Genomic DNA, 20,344 nt, shown 5'->3' on the forward strand with positions numbered 1-20,344 from the left:
CCCCCCATTCCCTCCTCCCACCTCTCCTTCCCGGTCAAGCCCAACCTATTCCCCCTCATGCCATGCATTAAGCAATGGAGGTTGAGCTCTACTTCACTTGCAGGATTTTTCGTGCGGGTCTATCCAGACCCAACTCCCCCCTGATTCCAAGCACCAGGATCATCCCCACCTTCCCTACTGCCCCATTCCCTCAGAAGTCTGCCCCCACTAATAATAACATTTGACCATAGCTTCCCCTAGGGTCCCACATTTCCTAAACCTGAAAATAGAAACGTTTACCCTGGTGGGCGTTATTGTCCATACGCCAGTCCGTTCCTCCCAGGAGTCATTCCTTCGTTGACTTTCCTCTTGATGTTTTAGTCCATTCCCATCTTTTGTACTTTCCGATCTCACTTGAGGTGCCTGCATCCATTTGAGGTCCCCCAATCTTCTTCCTCAATCTTTATTATCCACAGTCCTTCATTGCATGTGGTAATTCGCTGTTGTGGACCTTCCCATGAAAAAAGTAATCCAGAAGGAAATGTCCATCTGTATAGGACTTGGGTTTTGATCAAAGCTTTTACCACTGTCCCATCAATCCTCTTTTCAGCAATGTTGTCTGTGCCAAATCCTGATACAATTGAATTCTACTCCATTAACTTTGATGGGGTTTGCTTTTCTTGCTGCCTGCAGGATTGCCTCTTTTTGTCCATATATTTGTATTGCTGCAACCACTTCTCGAGGCCTATCTCCCGGATCCTTGCGTTTCGGGCCAACCCTTTGAATGTTGTCCAGCGGAACTTCGTCCCCAGTGTCCAAGTCTAGAAGGTCGGCAAACACTTGTTGCATTGTTGCTCTTAGGTCCTGATCCTCTATTGTTTCTGGGAGGGCTTTAACCCTGATGTTGGATCTCCTTGATCGATTTTCGAGATCCTCCGTTTGGATTTCCACATTATGAGTCGCACCTGCCAACTGATCATTTAAAATGTCTATTTTACACGCGTCCTCTGCAAGATCTTGTATCGCCGTTTCGTTGGTGTCCACTCTCTCAGCCAAATCTTTAATGTCACCATTCACCTCCTGTAAAGATTGTGCAAGTTCAGCTTTTATAAGTGCTAGTTGCGACTGAAGCGTTTCAGTCCTCTGATCTTTGAAGTCCTGAAAGCATTGTTGTATCACTTCTTTAGTGGACTCTTGATCAGACTTCCTTACTGCTGAGACCGCCCTGGGATCTTGAGGTAGTGTTGGCCATTCTTCAGTTGTCATCTCATCCCCTTCTTTGCACCATAGCTTCAGGAGCTCACCCTCCTGTTGCTTCTTCTTTGACACTTTAGGAGTGGGCTCCCCCTCCGTGAGATCTTTAGGCCTGTTCCTGAACATTTGGACCGGAGATTGTGACAGTTCTAATGTAGACTCACAGTTCCCCCTCCATATTGTTCAGGATATTGTTACAGTACTTATTGCCCCCAACTCTGATGGATAGGAGCTGTTAATTGCTTAGCCCCCCCTTGTATTGCGCCTCTTATCACGGGCAACCCCGCAATTATTTTCACCAGCTTGGGGTCTTTAATAGTGAACTTCGATGGGACTCCTTCTTATGTTCCTCTGATTACCCTTATCTGCAGTATGACGTCCACTCCGCCTCACCAGTTGTCCCCTGCCTTTGCAATGCGGGCGCGCCACGCAGGCCTTCCCGAGTGGGGTGGACTTCACCTCTTCTTTCTTATTGGGGTCCTCGGCTCCTTCCCATACAATTCCACGGAGTCCCAGAAGTTCTTTGGAGGTGATGTGCCTGTCATGAGCTCCTCTCTGGCTCCAAAGCCAAAACCGGAAGTGCCACACCCCAACCGAAGCCTCGATCTAATCGCGGTCAAATATTAAGGAAATCCGCCAGCATCAGTGTCACAAACTGCTCTCAGCACATTCCGGGGGGCCGGGTCTTCTATTTTTAATGCTTGGGTTGGGGGGCTGTCGTATTTTAGCTTAAACTAGAGGCGGCATATTTTAATGTACGTGATCAACATGTGCAGTATTGAGTGCATTATGGAAGAGCTTGGGCTGCTAGCTGGGCTGGAGGTGAACTGGAACTGGAAAAAGCACTCCTATATCCACTTACAACTCTAGACAAACAGGGGTTGTAATCACTGCACCTTAGAAACTTGTAAATCCCTAGGCATGTGTGTCATTCATGTCTTGGACATGGTATATGAGCAAAATGAGGTTACAGTGTCACAGGCACTAGGAAATTTGCTGGATTTCTGGGGAAAGTTTCCGCGATCATTGATGGGAAGAATGGCCATTGCTAAAATTATTTTGGTTCTGCTGTTATTGTAAATATTCTAGAGCATGCGCCTGCAGATCCTGAAAGCGTTTTATGATGAGTTGGATAGTCTTTTGTTGCAATTGTTGGAAAGGAACGGGTTCCAAGGATAGTGCTAGGATCTCTTAATATGCCTTTTGAATCTGGGGTGCCAGACTTCACGATATACTATCATGGTTTGGTGCTGCATCATGTAGTTCTGTGGTTTTTAAGGGGGCGAGGATCATTAGTTACTAACATGTGTGCAAAATGTATCTATCCCAGCACTCTTTTAGAAGTGGTGCTGGACAATCCGTATAGGGATGCTCTCATGTCATGTCATGTCATGTTCGTCTCAGCAAAAAGAGCGGTCTGGAATAAAATAGTCATAACGCAAGGGCACAGTAGGATGTTTCTCTCGTTGTGTCCGGTCTTAGTGAGGATCAGAGCTCGAAGGAATGTGATTCAATGCAAACATAAGATTTGCAAAGAAGACAAATCGGTTAATGTATGGGCAGCTATATAAGGATGGAACATTCTTGCGTATCAAGTCTACAAATTAGGTTATCCTGTCAGTGCGATACATTTTGTGGATTATGCAAACGGTGCAGCTGAAGTGCACTTGCCATGGACTAATTTCCCTCAGCACCCTTCCTAACATGATGTAAATGCTCCACTAGAAACCCTATAGTAGGAAGGTAGGTGAGTTTCCCAATTGTATAGATCTTAAAAGGCTAAGTCGAGGAAGGGCCTCCTCAGAGTCAGGACTAAGTGACATACAGAGCCTGCTGAAGGGTGCCGAATGGACAATGGCATGCTTACCCATATAAAAAAAAAGGGTTTACCATGATTAAATCGAATCCGAAATGACAGAGGGAGAAAAAACGAAAGTTTATTGTTCTAAAATAGCTCCCGGCTTTTCATACCGCTGTCATTTCAGATAACCCTTCCCTTCCTGTGATCGGGAACCGGCGCTGCAGGGTCCTCTTTTTTAACTTTATTTCTCTCCACGGCCGCAACCCCCAAAGCCATTACAGTTAACAAGGACACCCTTGTAATCCCCACTCCCCTTGTTCACTGTAATGGCACCGAATGGGAGGAGACTTCATCGACATTTTCGTATGGCTGAAATTCGATCAAATCTCCCATTCATTTTTTTGGGGGGGATTTATTATACGGATTCCAAAAAAAAAGTCTTCAGAAAGCGCATCTTCTAACTCATTTATTTTAAATAATGCTTGATGAGAGCCTACTTAACGCGCAGGCCGCTGCACTTGATGGAGAAGATGACAGTCTCAGCCTGTTGGAAATGTAACTTGGAATCAGCTGATTTTTGTTTGCAATTGTCGGGGTGCCAAATGTTTAGCAAAACTCCTATATTGGCCACTGGAACCTATTATAAAGTTATGTCTTCTCAGTATTCTCCCAACGAAGAAGAGGTGTACGCAGCAACGGAAACTAGGTTAGCACAAGCGACACACTGGGCCTCATTACGAGGTTGGAGGTAGCCTTGCCGGTAAGAGCGGCAAGGCTACCTCCTTACCGGCATGAAAGTCCGGCACCCGCGAATGGGCAATAACCGGGGTATTCCGACCCCGCCGGACCCGGTAATTGCCCTTTCGTGGGTGCCGGTAGATTCCCATTTCAGCCCCATAGGGCTCAATGGGAATGGGGATGTCTGTAGCACAGGCATGCTGTACTCGCGGGTTCCTTTCATTCCGCCAAGGCAGACCTGGCGGAATGAAAGGCACCCGCGGCACAACTCAGAGTTTGCCGGTCCGGTAACAACGGTACCGGCAAGCATACCAGTACCATTGTTACCAGACCAGCAACCTCGTAATGAGGCCCACTGCATTGCCATGACATGTACAAAGAAGATATTTCCATTGTTTGCTGCTTGGCTCAGGGATGGAATTAAATTGGCAGTAGCAAAGCACAATAATCGGGTATGGAGTGGCAATTAGATCGGGATGGCATGCTGCGTTCGGTGTGCCATGAGATAGTAGATGAGTTCGATTGTGCAGCCGATCTTAGCTCGCCTTGAACTTTTCACATTGGGTTGGAAGAATATCGCAAATGGGTGTTAAATTGTGAGATGGGATGGGATGTTAATGTGTGTTCAGCCCGAGATGTATTTCATATGCCTTTTACATGCACGCTTTTGTAATGTATTTTTGTGGGCCTCCAAATTCATGCCATTTAAACTAACATCCTATGTATTCACTTTGAATCGAAGTTGAAATTATGTCTATTGAGTTTGCATTCTTTTGTTATGACATTTCAATAAATAAATAAAAACATTAATAATTGAAATACATAGTTCTCCAGCATGGGGTTGGCATGGATTCACATGCTCATGAATATTCCCCGTCGTCAGGCTGGGAATCCTCGGTAAAGAAAAAATCAGTATCAGTTTCGTTTCTGATCTGTCTTTCTTAGTAGTAACCAATAACTGATCTCTGGGTCATACTGCCCCCAGCCAATGACTGCCCTCTCCCTAAGCCCCGCCTCTGGCAGCCATCCTCAGATTTTTACCACACGTTCAAGTGTTGGGAGTCCTCGTGCTTAGCTCTCAAGTTTTTTGCTGTGTTTTCTTGCTTTTTCAGGAGATTTTCTCATTTTTCGGTCTAATCGAGCCTCAAGCTCCACCGTTTCTACTTCCGATAACGGGGACCCGTTTCGGAATTCTTCTACGCCCCTCAAGGGTGAAGTTTTCGTCGAGTTTAAGCTTCTTGGAGGATTGCAGAAGATCTGCGGCCTACCTCAACGGACATGGCCCAGGACAAGGGAAGCTCGACGCCCGGATCCAAGATGTTCAGGTGCTGCCATGAATGCGGATTACAAAATGTTTTCAAGGAGGACGAGTATTCGCGATGTCTCTACTGCCTTCATGAGGACAAGACGCACGTGGAGAAGGACTGTGCATTCTGCAAGAACCTTTCGGAACGGACCAAACAAGATCGTCATTCCCACCTCGCCGCCTGGCTGGAGAAGGGCACAGCAGGTGAGAAGGCGAAGAAAAAGTCTGAGAGGGCTTCTAAGTCCTGTGAGGGCGCCCCGGCAACTGGGGGCCCAATAGAAGGCCAAGCACCGCGAGTCCACGGGCACCGGGAGTGCCGAAAGGTCGGGCTCTTCGGCTGCCAGGCAGGGTGCGACTTCCCCGGCACGTTCAACCACGAGCCAGCTCTCGGGTTCGGGGAAGAGGAACTCCGAGAACCGGGTAAGCTGCTGGAGCGGCCCCGGTCGATCTCGAAGGGACTCGAGAGGGAGCAAGGCGCTGACCCTCCCCCCAAGGTGAAGGCCCAGGACGCACCTAAGGTGGTGAGGGCTTTGATCCAGCCGGCAAAGACCTCTATCGAAGTGGTCGCTGCGACCCTGGCAAAGCCGGCTGAGACTACGCCAGTGGAAACGGCCTCTGGTCCCAGAGTATCCCTGCCACTGCACAGGGAATCCTCTTTCCAGCCCATCGTTAAGACCCCCGTGAAGACCCCGGCGGAAAAAGAGGGGGGGGGGGCCGGTGGCCATTACAGACTCAGAATCAGCCTCTTAGGAGGATCTGATGGAAACCGGGAAGGGCCTCAACGAGAGGTTCACAGGCCTCAACGAGAAGTTCAAGAAGGTTCGATCCCAGGGGACGGTTCCTGCTGATGTGATCGAAGATAGCGACGATGGCGACGAAGAGGGCCCAGTGGGGCAGCCATCCCGTCCGTCGCAGCCTTATCACAAGCCCTGGGATAGCTCGGCGGCCATTTTGTTGGTGATCCAATCCTTATGTACTGAGATAAGGACGAGGTTACCACAGACCCCGACGGAGGATCCAGAACCAGGACCGTCGGGAAGCCTTCCGAACAAGCGGAGGAGAGTCCACCCCGCTCCTCCCTTCGTGCCAGCGAGGCCCGTGGACCCCTCATCCCCCTCGCCGGACCCTAGAGAGGACACGGCGACGGATACAGCAACGGGGACGGACGACGACGGCGGCGATGACACAACGGACATCCCGTCTTCACCCCCCCCTCGGGCTTCTCAACCCGACGAAATTGGCTCCTTTCACGCCATGATAGCCAAGGCATCCGAGCTCTTCCAGCTCTGCCCTGAGGAACAGAAAAAGGAAGGGTTTCTTTACCAACGTCGAGAGGCCAAGAGGAAGACGATCCTCGCGGTGCCATTGCTCGACGACATCTGGGACGAGGGGCTGGCTATCCTCAAGAATCCTTCCACGACACACGCCAAGATGGACAGGTACGAGAAGAAGTACCGAGTCTCCGATGCCGCCCCCTTGTACCTCAGGGCCCAGCCCACGCCGGACTCTGTCGTCCCGGCAGCAGCCAAGAAGAAAGCAGCTGGTGCGGCGGCTTCAACTTCCACTTCCCCACCGGACAGCGAGGGCAAGAAGTTGGACTCCATGGGACGACGAGTCATCTCGTCGTCGGCGGCGACGACGATTAAGGCGGCCAATGCCTTAGCGATCGTGGCCCGCTACGACAGGGAGCTTTGGTTCAAGATAGCTCCCCTGCTACACTTCCTACCGGACGACAAGAGGGCAGAGGCCCTACAAATTCTGCAGGAAGGAGAGGTGGCGTCGGATCACGCCATAACGGTGGCAACGGACATGCCGATAACGGATTTCGCCATCTGGGCAACGGGGTTTGCCTCTGACGACGAGGATGGCTCAAGGCGACGGTCTTTCGCCAGGACGTCCAGACCAAAGTGTTGGATATGCCGTTCGACGCAAACAACCTTTTTGGGAAGACGGTGGACGAGTTGCTCCAGGCCATCAAGACCGACTCGGAGACGGCCCGGGCCATAGGGGTACTTCAACAACGACGGCCCTTTCGGAGCTCCGGAGGCAGACAGGGTGCCTCCAAGGGATCCAGCGGTGGCTCTTCTACATACCCCCAGGCGGCCCGCTCCTCGTCCCAGGAGGCCTACAGAGGTTGCGGCAAGCAAGGGGGAATCCTGTCGTCAAGGAGGCCAAGGTGGCAAGGCCTCCTCCAAGCAAGACTGAACCGGCCGTGGCGTTGGGCCCCCACCGAAGCACCCCGGTGGGAGGCCGGCTGACGAAGTTCGTCAGCGTGTGGGAGTCCAACTCCACCAACCGTTGGGTGCTGGACACCCTGGCCAACGGGCACACGCAGGAATTCCAAAAGTAGTGTCCTCGCATTCCTCCCGTGGCCAGGAAGGAGAATCACGTCCCTCAACTGCTGTTGGAGGTAAGGACGATGCTCAAGAAAGGTGCCATCGAGCTCGTCCCCAGGAGGCTCCGGGGCTCCGGAGTGTACTCAAGGTACTTCCTCGTCAGAAAGAAAACAGGCGGCTGGCGCCCCATCCCGGCCCTGCGTCGGTTAAACAAGTACATCAAGGCGCAGGAATTCAGGATGGTCACCCTCCAGCACGTGCTGGGACAGCTGGAGGAGGGCGACTTCCTATCGTCGTTGGACCTGGAGGATGCTTACTTCCACATCCCCATTCTAAAAGGACACAGAGTTTCTCAGGTTCGTGGTTGAGGGACGCCACTACCAATTCAGAGCCCTGCCGTTCGGATTAAAGTCGGCACCCAGGGTATTCACCAACTGCCTGGCACCAGTGGCAGCACGGCTGCGCCTGCAGGGGATCCATGTCTACCCCTACCTGAACGACTGGCTAATCTGGGCAAGGACAAGAGAACTCGCCGTTGAGCACACAGCGAGGACCGTCCGGCTGCTCACGGAACTGGGATTCGCCATCAACTACCCCAAATCCCATCTGGTTCCGTCGCAAGTAGCACTGTTTCTGGGAGCGAAGCTCGATACAGTGGGGCAATTGGCCTGCCTGTCGGAGGAGCGGACGAAGGCCATTCTGGGCAAGGTGCGGCGCTTGCTAACCACGGACGTAGCCAGGGTGAGGTCCATCAAGTCCCTCCTCGGGATGATGTCCTCATGCATCTACCTTGTACCCCTTTGCAGACTTCAGATGCGTCCGCTACAGGAGTTCCTCGACGTCCGCTGGTTTCAGGCGATGGGCTGCTTCAAAGACAGGATCCCTCTCGACGAGGAGTTCCGTCGGGCGATCCTATAGTGGGGTACCCGTGCGCACCTCACTACAGGCACAGACTTTCAGACCCCGGCGTTTCAGGAGACGGTGACGACGGACGCCTCTCTGGAGTGTTGGGGGGCCCACACCGGAGATCTCCACGCAAGAGGCCTTTGGCTCCCGGAGGAGAGCTCTCTCCACATCAACATTCTGGAGCTTCGAGCAGTGTTCTGGGCGCTCAAGTCGTTCCTTCCGTCCCTCAAGGACAAGGTGGTGAGGATCTTCACCGACAACACCACCACGATGTTCTACATACGGAAGCAGGGAGGCACCAGATCCCCAGCCCTATCCAAGGAGGCCCAGGATCTGTGGCACTGGGCCGTCGCCCAGGGGATATTTCTGGTTCCCTTTCACTTGGCAGGAATAAAAAACACCATCGCCGACTCACTCAGCAGGGAGCTGCGCTCGTGCCACGAGTGGGAACTACGTCAGGACCAGGTGGATCGGCTCTTTCGACGGTGGGGAAAACCCCGGATCGACCTTTTCGCAACGGCGACGAACTCCAAGTGCCAGAGGTTCGCCAGCAAGTTCCCGCAGCGGAGGAGCATGGGCGATGCTTTCTCGTTCCCTTGGGACGGCCTGTTTCTATACGCGTTCCCTCCGTTGCCGTTGCTGCTCCATCTCATCAACCAGCTCAAGAATCCAGGTGCAGAATGATCCTCGTCACACCGGCGTGGCCGAGGCAGATCTGGTTCCCGGACCTTCTGGACTTGTCAACATCCCCACCAGTCAAGCTGCCGGCGGACGCGGATCTGCTCTCCAGAGAAGGAGGCGCCATTCTTCATCACGACCCGGAGTCGCTGAACTTGCAGGCCTGGCTCCTGCAGCACTAGAGTTTGGAGGGTACGATATCCCGGCTGACTGCAGAGAGGTTCTTGCGAAAGCCAGGGCGTCCTCAACTCTCAAGTGTTACGGTCATAAATGGAAGAGGTTCTCTGTCTGGTGCCGTGCACAGAAGATTAACCCTCTGCGGATTACGGCCCATCAAGTACTGCCGTACCTACTGTCGCTGGCCAAAGCTGGACACGCTCACGCCTCCATCAAAATACATCTGGCTGCCATCTCCCGATATACCAGGACTATGGGACGGGCGTCCTTGTGGTCTCATCGCCTGGTGAAGGAATTTATGAAGGGACTATTCTGATCGTTCCCGCCGGTGAAGGCTCCTGCCCCGGCGTGGGAGCTCAATGTGGTGCTGACCAGGCTCATGGGGGCCCCATTCGAGCCTATGCATTTGGCGCCTTTGAAGTTCCTGTCATGGAAGACAGCGTTCCTCGTGGCCATCACCTCCGCACGATGAGTGGGAGAGATCCAGGCCCCATCTTGCAAGCCTCCATACTTGACTTTTCATGACACGAGGGTGGTGCTGAGGACGCACCCCTCCTTCATGCCCAAGGTGCCGTCGGACTTCCACCTCAACGAGCCCTTGGTGTTACCAGTTTTCTTCCCGTCGCCTTCGACGCCGGCCGAGAGGACTTTGCACTCGCTGGATGAAGCTAGAGCACTGAAGTTCTACGTGGACCGCACAAAGAGTTTTCGGAAGACATCACAGCCGTTTGTGAACTTTGGGTCTGTGAATTAAGGGAAGGCTCTCTCGAAGACTTCCATTTCCAGATGGCTCTCTGGCTGTATCATACACTGTCACCGGTTGGCGAACCGACCGCTGCCTGGCCGTCCGAGAGCCCATTCGACCAGAGCGATCGCTGCTTCCACGGCATTCCTCCTGTCTGGTGTGTCCCTGCTGGACATCTGCAGGGCTGCTACATGGAGGTCGACGCACACCTTCACAAGATTCTACTGCGTCGATCGGGACTCCAGGGAGGAGTCCAGGGTCGGCCAAGCAGTGCTGCGCAACCTGTTCGTCTAAGGTGAGCCTGGTGAGGAGGTAAAAATTGCTTAATGTTGAGTTTTGGATTAATGCTTAATGTTGAGCCTTGCCACCTCCCGTGGTTGTGCATGTGTGTACTGCTATGTATTCTTATATTCATGAGCATGTGACTCAATGCCAGACCCCATGCTGGAGAAGGAACAAGTTACTTACCTGTAACTGTTGTTCTCCAGCATGGGTCTTGCATGAATTCACATGCGAACCCTCCCGCCTACCCCTCTGCGGCTCTTCAATTAGTCATACTGCCACTTTGCGTGCTACCAAATCTGAGGATGGCTGCCAGAGGCGGGGCTTAGGGAGAGGGCAGTCATTGGCTGGGGGCAGTATGACCCAGAGATCAGTGATTGGTTACTACTAAGAAAGACAGATCAGAAACAAAACTGATACTGATTTTTTCTTTACCGAGGATTCCCAGCCTGACGACGGGGAATATTCATGAGCATGTGAATCCATGCCAGACCCATGCCGGAGAACAACAGTTACAGGTAAGTAACTTGTTCCATATTCTATTTCTTGGTTGTCTGTAGGTGATAGCAAGGTCCTCTTATATTTTGGTAACTTATCTATTTTCTTTTAATGTTCACATTTTATACTTACTGGTAATGGATAGTTTGTATAGTGTATTCGGTATCACAGGGCAATAGATATGGAAACAGAGTGATCTGATGCTGTAGTTTCTGTGGACCCCATATTCACTTATAAAGTATGTGTTAGTGCATGTATTATGCAAGTGTTCATTTGTTTGCGTTATTAAAAGTTGATCTGGTACTTTAATTTCCATTGTCCCTATATTTACCTATAAAGTGACGCATTCCAGAAATGCCATTCTGTGTGAGTTTCTAAAATCTTTTGAAGTACATCAAATGAATACATGTTTACACTGGGAATATTATACTGTGAGGAGGAAACGTTGGTTTATTTGTATTAGATTTTATTCTATCAGGGATGATTTAGGTGCACATTACTTTATTTTTGCTGAATTTGGCTCATGGTGTGAACGTGTGTCCTGTTAGAAAAGCAATATATTTTCGTTAAATTTACAAGCTGATTATAGTTGGTTGTTTTCTGATTAGCATTTGTCTAAGTTTGGGGAAAAAGTGCTGTGAACTAATCTTACTATAGCGATATGCAATTTTATAAATTGTCTCAATTGCAGCATGTAAGTCACTAATTATTCTCATAGCATCCCTGTTTTATGGCTCTTATTCAATGCAGTTTAAATTGGCGGTTAACACCTATTTTTAAAGTAAAGTTGTGTCGTAGGTTTTTGCTGTTCTAACTGTCTCTTAAACCTTCATCTATATAGGGACGTAGGCTCAGTTTCTTTGTTATAGGTATGTCAAGTTAGAGAGTCTGTAGACTAGCCCAAACGACCAGAGTTTCTAGCATTCATGAATCTTAAGGATGAGAAGTACACCAACAGTGTAACGGAAACTGACAACTAGCTTACTACAGGAATACCTGCATGGCCAATGAGATGTGTGGCGGGCGGCGGGCTTACTGTATATAGCCAGTCTGGATTTATCCTCAGCATTTTAAAGGGTGTACCGGGATTGTGTATGGCGTAAGCTAGTAGACTGGAACATCGATCCCAGTCTCCTTAATATGTTGTTACTTTTCCATACTGAGAATAAAATCAGGGTGCGACTGAATGTGGAGCAGTGCTTTCTCACGTGAAGTGGAGGTAGGCAGGGGACTGAGACAGGGCTGTGTATTGGCCCCCATGCTCTTTAACATATATATAACTGATCTGTGGAGCCTGGAGATGGCACCTGATGTATACCACCTAGGTTGGGTAAGTTTAGGGTGGGATGCATCGCATATGCTGATATCATATTAATGGCACACACTCCTTTAGGCTTGCAGCACAGACTAGACAGCGTAGTGGATTTAGCAGAAAATGGTCTTGTGATCAATTCAGAGATATCAAGAATACTAACACTATATTATACATGGGCTATTAAGGAACAGAGTTGAGGAGGTAAAACAGTTCCTCTACCTAGGTTTCATTATAGCCAGAGAGGCACAGAAAAAAATGAATAAAGAGAGGGCAGAGAGCAAGGTGAATGCACTTGTCTCTCTAATGAGAATGATAAATAGCAAAGAAGTGTGCATATTCTACGTGCGCTCTAATTGAGTTTTATGGGGTAACCGTTACTCCAGTGGTTATGTACGGCCTAGAATTGCTACGTTTCCATAATAGGAAATGGTTTGATAGACAGGAGGGGAGGCTATGGCGAACTGTGATAGCCCCCCCTCAGTTCTGATAAGTGTCATCAGAATCGAACTATACTTACATTCTTGGTGGTCATACTATAAGTGTCTCAGAATAAAATAATGGAAGGTGTAAATGGCACACTCTATGGGGAATTGAGAAAACTGATGCTGACAAAGTCTGTAAGGCCGTTGGTAGAATTTAGGTCCACATGTGAAAGATATATTTTCGAAGCCAATATATCCGGGGACCACCCTGTATCTGTCATCAATTCCGAGATGAAGAACTGGGATAAAGTAATTGATTAAATGGATTTATTAAGATTACAATTATATAAAGACTCAGTAATCCAATATACGAATCAGAGAAAATTAAGACCTTATCTTATGAAATTCCCCTCGGAAATGATCCCAAAATGGTATCTTAGGATCCGACTGAATTGCTTACACAGGCTGGAAGCAGTTGGCCCAAGAATAGGCGTGCCAAGAATGTAGCGCACTTGTAGATTTTGTGGTACGGAGGATATAGAGTCACTCTACCACCTGAAAATGGAATGTCCCACTCTGGTACAAAGGAGAGTGCTTTATTTGGGAAAATTGATTCATTCCACCTTTCCGGTCATATCCTGTAATCTATCGGGGAGAATAACAGAAGGGGGTAGTATTTCACTGATTTTGGCCATAGTGGCATTTTTAAAAGAAATGTTTGGAAAATTGGGTAATATCAGTGAGATAAATTGTACTTAAATGTGGCTTTTATTGTAGCTCTTAAAGTGATAACTGGGAATTGATGTATATGTTGTATGTAAGAGGTTATTGCTTATTAACTTTGCTGATATCCCTATGAAATTGTGACAGTACTTTTAGATCTATGATGTTTTAGTTGATATGTTTTGAATGGATGTAATGATGGATTTGTTTGATTGTGTAAGGTTTCATTTTAACCAAAAACGCAAATAAAAAAAGAAATTAAAAAAAAAAGTTGTATATTGAAGGTCTCCAGAATCTATATGTTTGTATTTTGGAACGAGAACCCATTTTGCTTCATACTTAAATTGACGTAGTTGAGGTTTGCCTTGGCACACCCTCTCTCCTATGGTATAGATTCTTACACTTTCATAAGGAAAGACAAACAGCAATGACCAAACATCCTTATTCATAGTGACACAGTATTGCCTCTTTTGACTGGATGGAATGAGCTCCTGCTTTTGATTGCACTTCCCTTGCATTCTGTCTGTGTGCAAGGTAGTGAACTACCTTAGTTAACTCACTGCTATGTTCCAAGTACTGAGCAGTTCTCTTTTTCCAACTTAGGAACTCAACCAGGAATTGAAGCCGGTGAGCGAGACAATTTATGAGCTACTGTGTTCTCTGGAGAATACAGCATCGTACAACATCGAAATGTTTCTGAAGGAGCTGTTCAACGACCTGAACCTTGAGCAGTATCCTGACCTGGAAAACATAAAGCCCAAATTCAATGGTAAATACCTTCAGCTGCTCATGTCATTCTACTGTCCTCTTTGATTGTAGAAGAGGTAATAGGCAGGGGAGGGACTGTGGCTGTGATAGTGTGTAGGTTACAAAAGTAAATGCCAATGGTCTGGCAGTATCAGGGTGTTTCCGTTATTAATTCATGCATAACCTGTAATGTCTTTAAGTGTCTCGGAACCAAGGCTGATATGTGGGCCACTTGCTCAAACTCTCAGATAAGGCAAAGATGCCCAAACGAAATGTGAAGACAAATGTGTACACCTAAAGAAACTAGAGATAATTGCATCACTTGGACAGGTTAGACTATCCAAAGCAAAGTTCATGTATTTTCGTGTCTATGCATATAATTAGAATGACCGTATCATTGTATAGTTGGGGGGGGGTGTGACCAACTGTAATGGCGTTAGGATGTGGGGCTTCGGAGCTCCTCCTGGATGATCCTTGATAAATATTATATGCTGACCTGTGTTCTGTACCTGAATTGATTTCAAGCGCAGTGGTAGGTTCTTTAGCGGTCACCAGAATGGTAAACCTGGATTAAACCCCAGATCAGCTGAGCACACAGGTTCGAAGCTGGAGGAACAGCACTTTCAAAATGGCGCCACACTGACCGACAGTGGAGACTCACTGTGCCGAGAGCTGCATCAGAGGAAGATCCTGTGCTGCTATAACCTGCCACCGACAGGACTGGTAAGGTGTAGTGATCCTGCTATATTTGCCATTGCCCATATCATTGTGGAACATAAAACAAGCCCTGAACTGTGGCACATCAGCGAGGGACGCCAGCTTGAGACGGACAGTCTAGGTGCAGTGCTGAGGATTTATAACTTCAGAGAAGGCAAGGATATCTCTGACAGTGATTTCACAGTTGATTTGGGTCGACCCTGTTCTTCCTTTTGTTGGGTGGTTTGCTGCCGCTGAGATTGCTGTTGAGATACACTGGGTTTTGGTGGGAGTGAAGCAGCGCTCTCAAGTCTTCCTGATGCGATTGATGTGTATGTGCTGTGCAGAGCTAGGAATGAGACGCGGACACAGAGGACACATGTTTGGATATTCTTTTTATTTAAAATCATAAAGGGGTTGGAAAATGTCTCCCTATCCCTAATCTAGGAGGTACTACCCTACCTTAACCAAAACTAATGGGTCTGTCCTTTGTAAGAATGTCTAAAGCAAAATATATGTCCTGTGTCCGAAATCCTATTCTGGCCCACACACTCTAAAACGAACTCTAAATTGTGAAGGATATTGTCTCTGGTTCACAAAGTGCACAAATGTTCAGATCCAACACAAAAGGGTAAATCCGACCAAAAGGTTCCAAGTGGACAATGTTCACAGTTCCAGGGATGGTTCCCTTCCCCAGATTCATTTTAACAAAATAACAAGTTACAATAAAGAATAATCCAAGTTCTTGTAACCCCAAGAGGTTAACATTCTCCTCTTGGTGGGTTCACAGTTCTCAGGGAAATGTCTACCTTCCCCAGGTTTCACTTTACATCCAAAACAGTTCAAAATCCTTAGGGCATGTGTCTTCCTTGGGATTCTCTTCTCACTGTGTTACAATTTGGGTGTGCATCCCAGACTTGCAGATCACCTGGTATACTCTACCAGGCTCTTTCCCACCTTTATAACCTTTCACAGTATCATAGTCATTGATCTTCCTTAAGATTCTTCTCTCACTGTACTGTTATACACACACTTGACTTTGCCTGGTATACCCTCCTGCCAGGACTTCTATTCAGCTTTTCCTTTTATCCACAAAATAGTTGCCCAATGTTGGCTTATCAACCCTTGTTTAACAAATTCTGTTTTAATATTTGCTCCTTCTTCATACACTGGGTCTCTGCCCCTTCTTCAAGACCGTTCACATTTACTCTGTAGAATATGGACTTTGCGGGCCGTTCGTGGCATGATTCAAAAATATGTTAATCTCTTCACAGGCTTCCTTTTTCCTCTCTCGAGTTCCTTTCATGAAATGGCACACACCTTCAGGGAACCAGGTAACCTGTATGTCTTCTCTGGGCTTACCAGATTCTTCCAGTGTCTCTCGCGTTTCTCTGCTTCTGTTCCTCTCAATCTTCTGGCTCTGCGTGCGTCCCATTACCTGCTGTGTTTTCGCTGTGTTCTTTACTGCGCACTGTTCCCGCTGCTTCGTACTCTCGGGCGTTCCTGCTCTCTGATTCCTCTTCGCGTCATCTGCATTCGCCTTCACACCGTCTGTATTCTCTGTCATGCCGCTTCCCACAGCGTGCTTTCCTTCAACGTTCTAACCAGTGTCAGCACATGCCACGGTACAAAGTAGCCTCTGCAGCTCTCTCTCCTTGGTGTCAGCTGTTGCAGATTTAAAGTTCCCAGCATGATTGACTAACTTCCAAAGACTAGACCGCTGTGTTAGTTTACCAGTCTGAGTCATCTTCATTGCTCCGCCCCTCTTTCTCGTGTCAATTGTTGTCATGTTGTTCCTTGTATCATATTGAGGAAGTTGATGTTGGAACCTATTGGGAGTAATCATCACTGCTTCCTCCCTCTTCTTCGTCTCAGTTGTTAACATACTGTTCCTTGGGTGATATTGGGGAATACTTGAAGTAGACTTGGGAAGTGGTTGGGGGAGAGTATTACAATATGCCATCAGTGCATGAGGAAGGGAGGGAGCATCCGTAAAAGGGAATGGGGGGTATGTGACATTCTCTAATGATGCCTTTTCTTCCCCACTGAGGGTCGCCTACCCCATGTGGTCTTCCCTCATATTGCCACCACCAGAGTCAGGATCAGGTTATGGCTGCCATCCCCATGCCACATGAGCAGATGCTATTCAGGGAAAGAAGTGATGACATCATCTGATTCATCACAGTATGTAATAAATGGCCTGCGCCAGTACTTCATATTTTCATGGCTGGCAGGGCCCAGGCAGGCCCAGCCAGCCAGGTGCCGGCATAGCACCACCAGCCAGGAGACAGCAGCCCTTGTGCCGTACTCTCTCTCTGTCTCATCACATCATCAAAAACAAACGGTGGGTGGGTCGTGAGCTGCCTGAGGCTGAGGTCGTGCCTTGGTACACATGTTTTGTTTTGCGGACGTGCTTGGGGTGGGGCTGTTAAGGGGCTGCTGCTGCCTGCTTGACTCCTGAGCGTTGAGGGGTCGGGCCCTGTAGGCCTGTGTGTGACTGGCTGTTGTGCTCCAGCCGTCTGCCAATCATGCGGTGTGACAAGTTGTCATGCACATTGGTCTACTGGTGGTGTGGCTGCCACACCCCAGCACATGCTGGGGACTCAGATTTAGAGGAAGCTGGAAGATGTCTCAAGGGAGCACTATGAGTGTGAGCAGGCCTAGGCACCGGGCACGCACAAGGACAAGGCTATTCGAGCTGCCTGGCCCAGCCCAAGGAGACTGTCTCTGGAGACAGAATGTGAGCATGTGGGCCGGCGTGCTGAATCAGTAAGTAAAGTAATTAAATAAAAACCTAATATTGAAGGGGCCACGGCCCACAGTGGGTGGGGGAACGCAGAAAGTGAAGTGTGTTTATACTGTGGTTGGTGAACTGTTTCCAGCCAGAGTCAGCGAGACAGGAGGGAGAAATGTGAAAGGGGCAGATGGGGAAGGCTATTAGGCGTGTTGCACTGACTTGCTCAATTCACTCTGAGCCAGCCACTAGAAATATTGTTTGAGAGACTAGGAAGTAAACCAATGCAGGGACAAGGGATCTTATCAGTAGAGATGTTCGCCATGAAACAGTTTGCTGCTACGTACTGGTGCTGCCAAGTCTATCTGTACCATCGGATTTAGTTAATTATGTGATGTGGAAAGAACAGCGATTATGGCTGAAGGTGGGGCACAACTCAAAGTTTGCGAACAAGGGCTTGCCATTTGTTCAGGGCGTGTGTGCATCATGGAAAGGCAGCTGGGACTGATGCGATTTCCTGGAAGTGTTTGACGATTCAGGGAGAGTGTGGCTTGACGCTTGAGGGGGTCTGATAAGAGCATGGTCTGTTGTTAATATGAGAGAGGAAGCAGGGTTTTCGCAACCCTGTGCAGTTTAAAACCCACCACGACCAATTATGCATCCCAGTGTTCGGATCAGTCTGTCTGGCCATGGAGAAGGCAGAGGCCCACTTTGTAGGTTTGGGTGCACTGTGTTTCTTGAGCTGTTCTGTCATTGCTCCGTTCTTCAAACACTGCAGCGCATTTAGGGACAGTGTACCTGGCTACTAGTAGCCTATCCAGAAGTTTGATTCGTGGGCAGATGGAAGAAATCGCCACGGCCAGATACATGTGCTATGCTGCCCTTTAAACAACCATTTGTCAAACAAGGATGAGTGTATATTTTCTGCAAGGAGGTCTGACTACCCTATGAACGGAGTCAGACTTTGAAATACCAACCTTTTTCCACTTCAGTGAGATGCCAGGGTTCTAGGCATTCTGCCTCAGTCTTGTAAACCACTGTAATCCGACATTTCATTCCAAGACTACGTCCTCCAGAATGCATTAGGTTGTGAAATGACTGCCCACGAGCAGATACATGAAGGTGACTGAGAGACACAGAGCCATTTGGTTGACACAGTTACAATCAAATTAATTTGTTCAAAAAAGGTGTTGATTTCGAATAATAAATCATAACACATTGTAAAAAAACATCCCTCGCGGCAGCATGTTGGAAAAGGCGGATTTTAAGCATTTTAAGACATTTTCGGCTGGACTAGTCGGTTAGGACTTTAAAGATTTTGGCCACCGATAATGGTGCCAAAATAAATTGCCAAGGCACCTCTTACCGCTATTACTTTAAGTTTTACACCCCCATTCTTAGCTGCAGCCATGTCGGTAGGTTCAGCAGCAGGTCAGCATCAACCACTTTAATATCTAAGCACGCATTACTATATAATTTCCACGAGGACGTCAAAATGCTCAATTCGATGTGAGGCGGGCCAGCTGGCTTTGCAACCCACGCTGCCAATAAGCAAGGCATTTAATTCACCTGCTCCCAGGGGTAAGTTGCTGGTAGCAAAGGGCCCCAATTAATTGAAAATATACATGCCTTAATCCCAAATGTGTTCCTGTTCTTTCAAAAATGTTAGACCTTCCTTCTACCATAAACCTTCACTTAAACTTGCAAACATCAGGAAACTGCATACATCGATAGCGTCGTACAGCATGTGATCAGGATCACCTTTATCCAGTCTTGCCTCTTTACCCTGCAGTGCTTTGCATGCTGGGACTTGAAAAACAGTCCATGCAAAAGCGTTTTAAAAAATAAGCCAGGGCAGAGTTTTCCCCTTTTATTACAGACTCTCTGGGACTTTTGTTGTGAATCTTATCTATACCCTCTACCGGAGCGGGGGACTGTCAGCAGTTAGTGGTATAGTCCATTTTGGCTAACATGCCGCATGCATCGCATGCCACTGTGCTGGGGAAGAATGTTGCTGCAATCCACAAGTGTGGGTCCAGCTCAGCAGCGTACCTCCAAGGGTTAGTGCAAGTGGTGTCATCCTCCAAGCCTGGCAACACTTTTTTTAATTAACTGAACGAGAACGAATACTTTTTGTAGGGCTGTGTGGCAGTGCCGGGTTTGCAACACGTTAGCATTTACTCTCCTGAAATCCTCCTCATTATATATATATATATATATATGTATGTATGCTATAAACACATGCTCCCAACTTTTCCTTGCTTCAGGAATGTGGCTGTTAGTCTACCTTTGAACGTGGACTCTTCTCACCCCTTCACCCCCAAGCAATCACTGTTTTTCTCTTAGCACCTCAAAGCAGGATGCTTCTCCCTGTGGAGCACTAGAAAACACCACAGATTAAAACAAATATAGGGAATATACTGACACACTTTACTTGGTGGCATGTTTACTGAACTTTCCTGCAGCACCCTTGGTAGTTTATAGTATACACAGATGGCATATTTCTCTGAACACTCTGATCCAGCGTTATACACGATGGAGATAAAATGATCTAACCTGCAGTTCACCTTTGTGCGTTCTCGTTTATCCACAGCAGCTAGCAAGGAACTTAATGCAATTAACTGCTTCAGGTCCCCAAATGTATCCAGTGACTCGCACGATAATCTGTGCGGCGGGTCTGCTCAGTTTGAACAATTAGTGTTTTAGAGGGTCATGGACTGCAAATTTATTTGCAAGCTGAGGGAACAATAAACCTATTTAATTGAACCCCCACGCTCTCACGAAGATATGTGCTCAATGATGTGGCACAGGAGATGTAAAATCTTATGTGTGTTGAGAGATCTTGAGTGGCACATGTAGAGGACCCGCTGAAAAGAAAGCAAATGTGCAGATATGTGTACAGCACAGCAGGTGGCGTGGCATCTGTGAAAACAGCCGCTGCCGATATTGAGCACCATATGTAAATATTGCCCGGGCACAAAGGATCAATGTCAGTTTGAAAAAAATG

General features: G+C 48.1%; 1 protein-coding gene across 4 annotated transcripts in view; it reads left to right on the forward strand.

Annotated features, from left to right (window-relative positions):
- Positions 1 to 20,344, forward strand: part of LOC138491614 (nuclear body protein SP140-like) — a 3,009,150-nt gene that overhangs the window by 433,853 nt on the left and 2,554,953 nt on the right. For all 4 annotated transcript variants that reach the window (XM_069618235.1, XM_069618234.1, XM_069618232.1 and 1 more), the window contains exon 3: positions 13,764 to 13,929. In XM_069618235.1, the coding sequence (XP_069474336.1) occupies positions 13,764 to 13,929 (166 nt within the window). The remainder of the gene's footprint in view (positions 1 to 13,763; positions 13,930 to 20,344) is intronic.

This window comes from Ambystoma mexicanum, chromosome 10 (assembly GCF_040938575.1).
Source record: "Ambystoma mexicanum isolate Mex_15411 chromosome 10, UKY_AmexF1_1, whole genome shotgun sequence".
In the NCBI taxonomy this organism is placed as follows: domain Eukaryota; kingdom Metazoa; phylum Chordata; class Amphibia; order Caudata; family Ambystomatidae; genus Ambystoma; species Ambystoma mexicanum.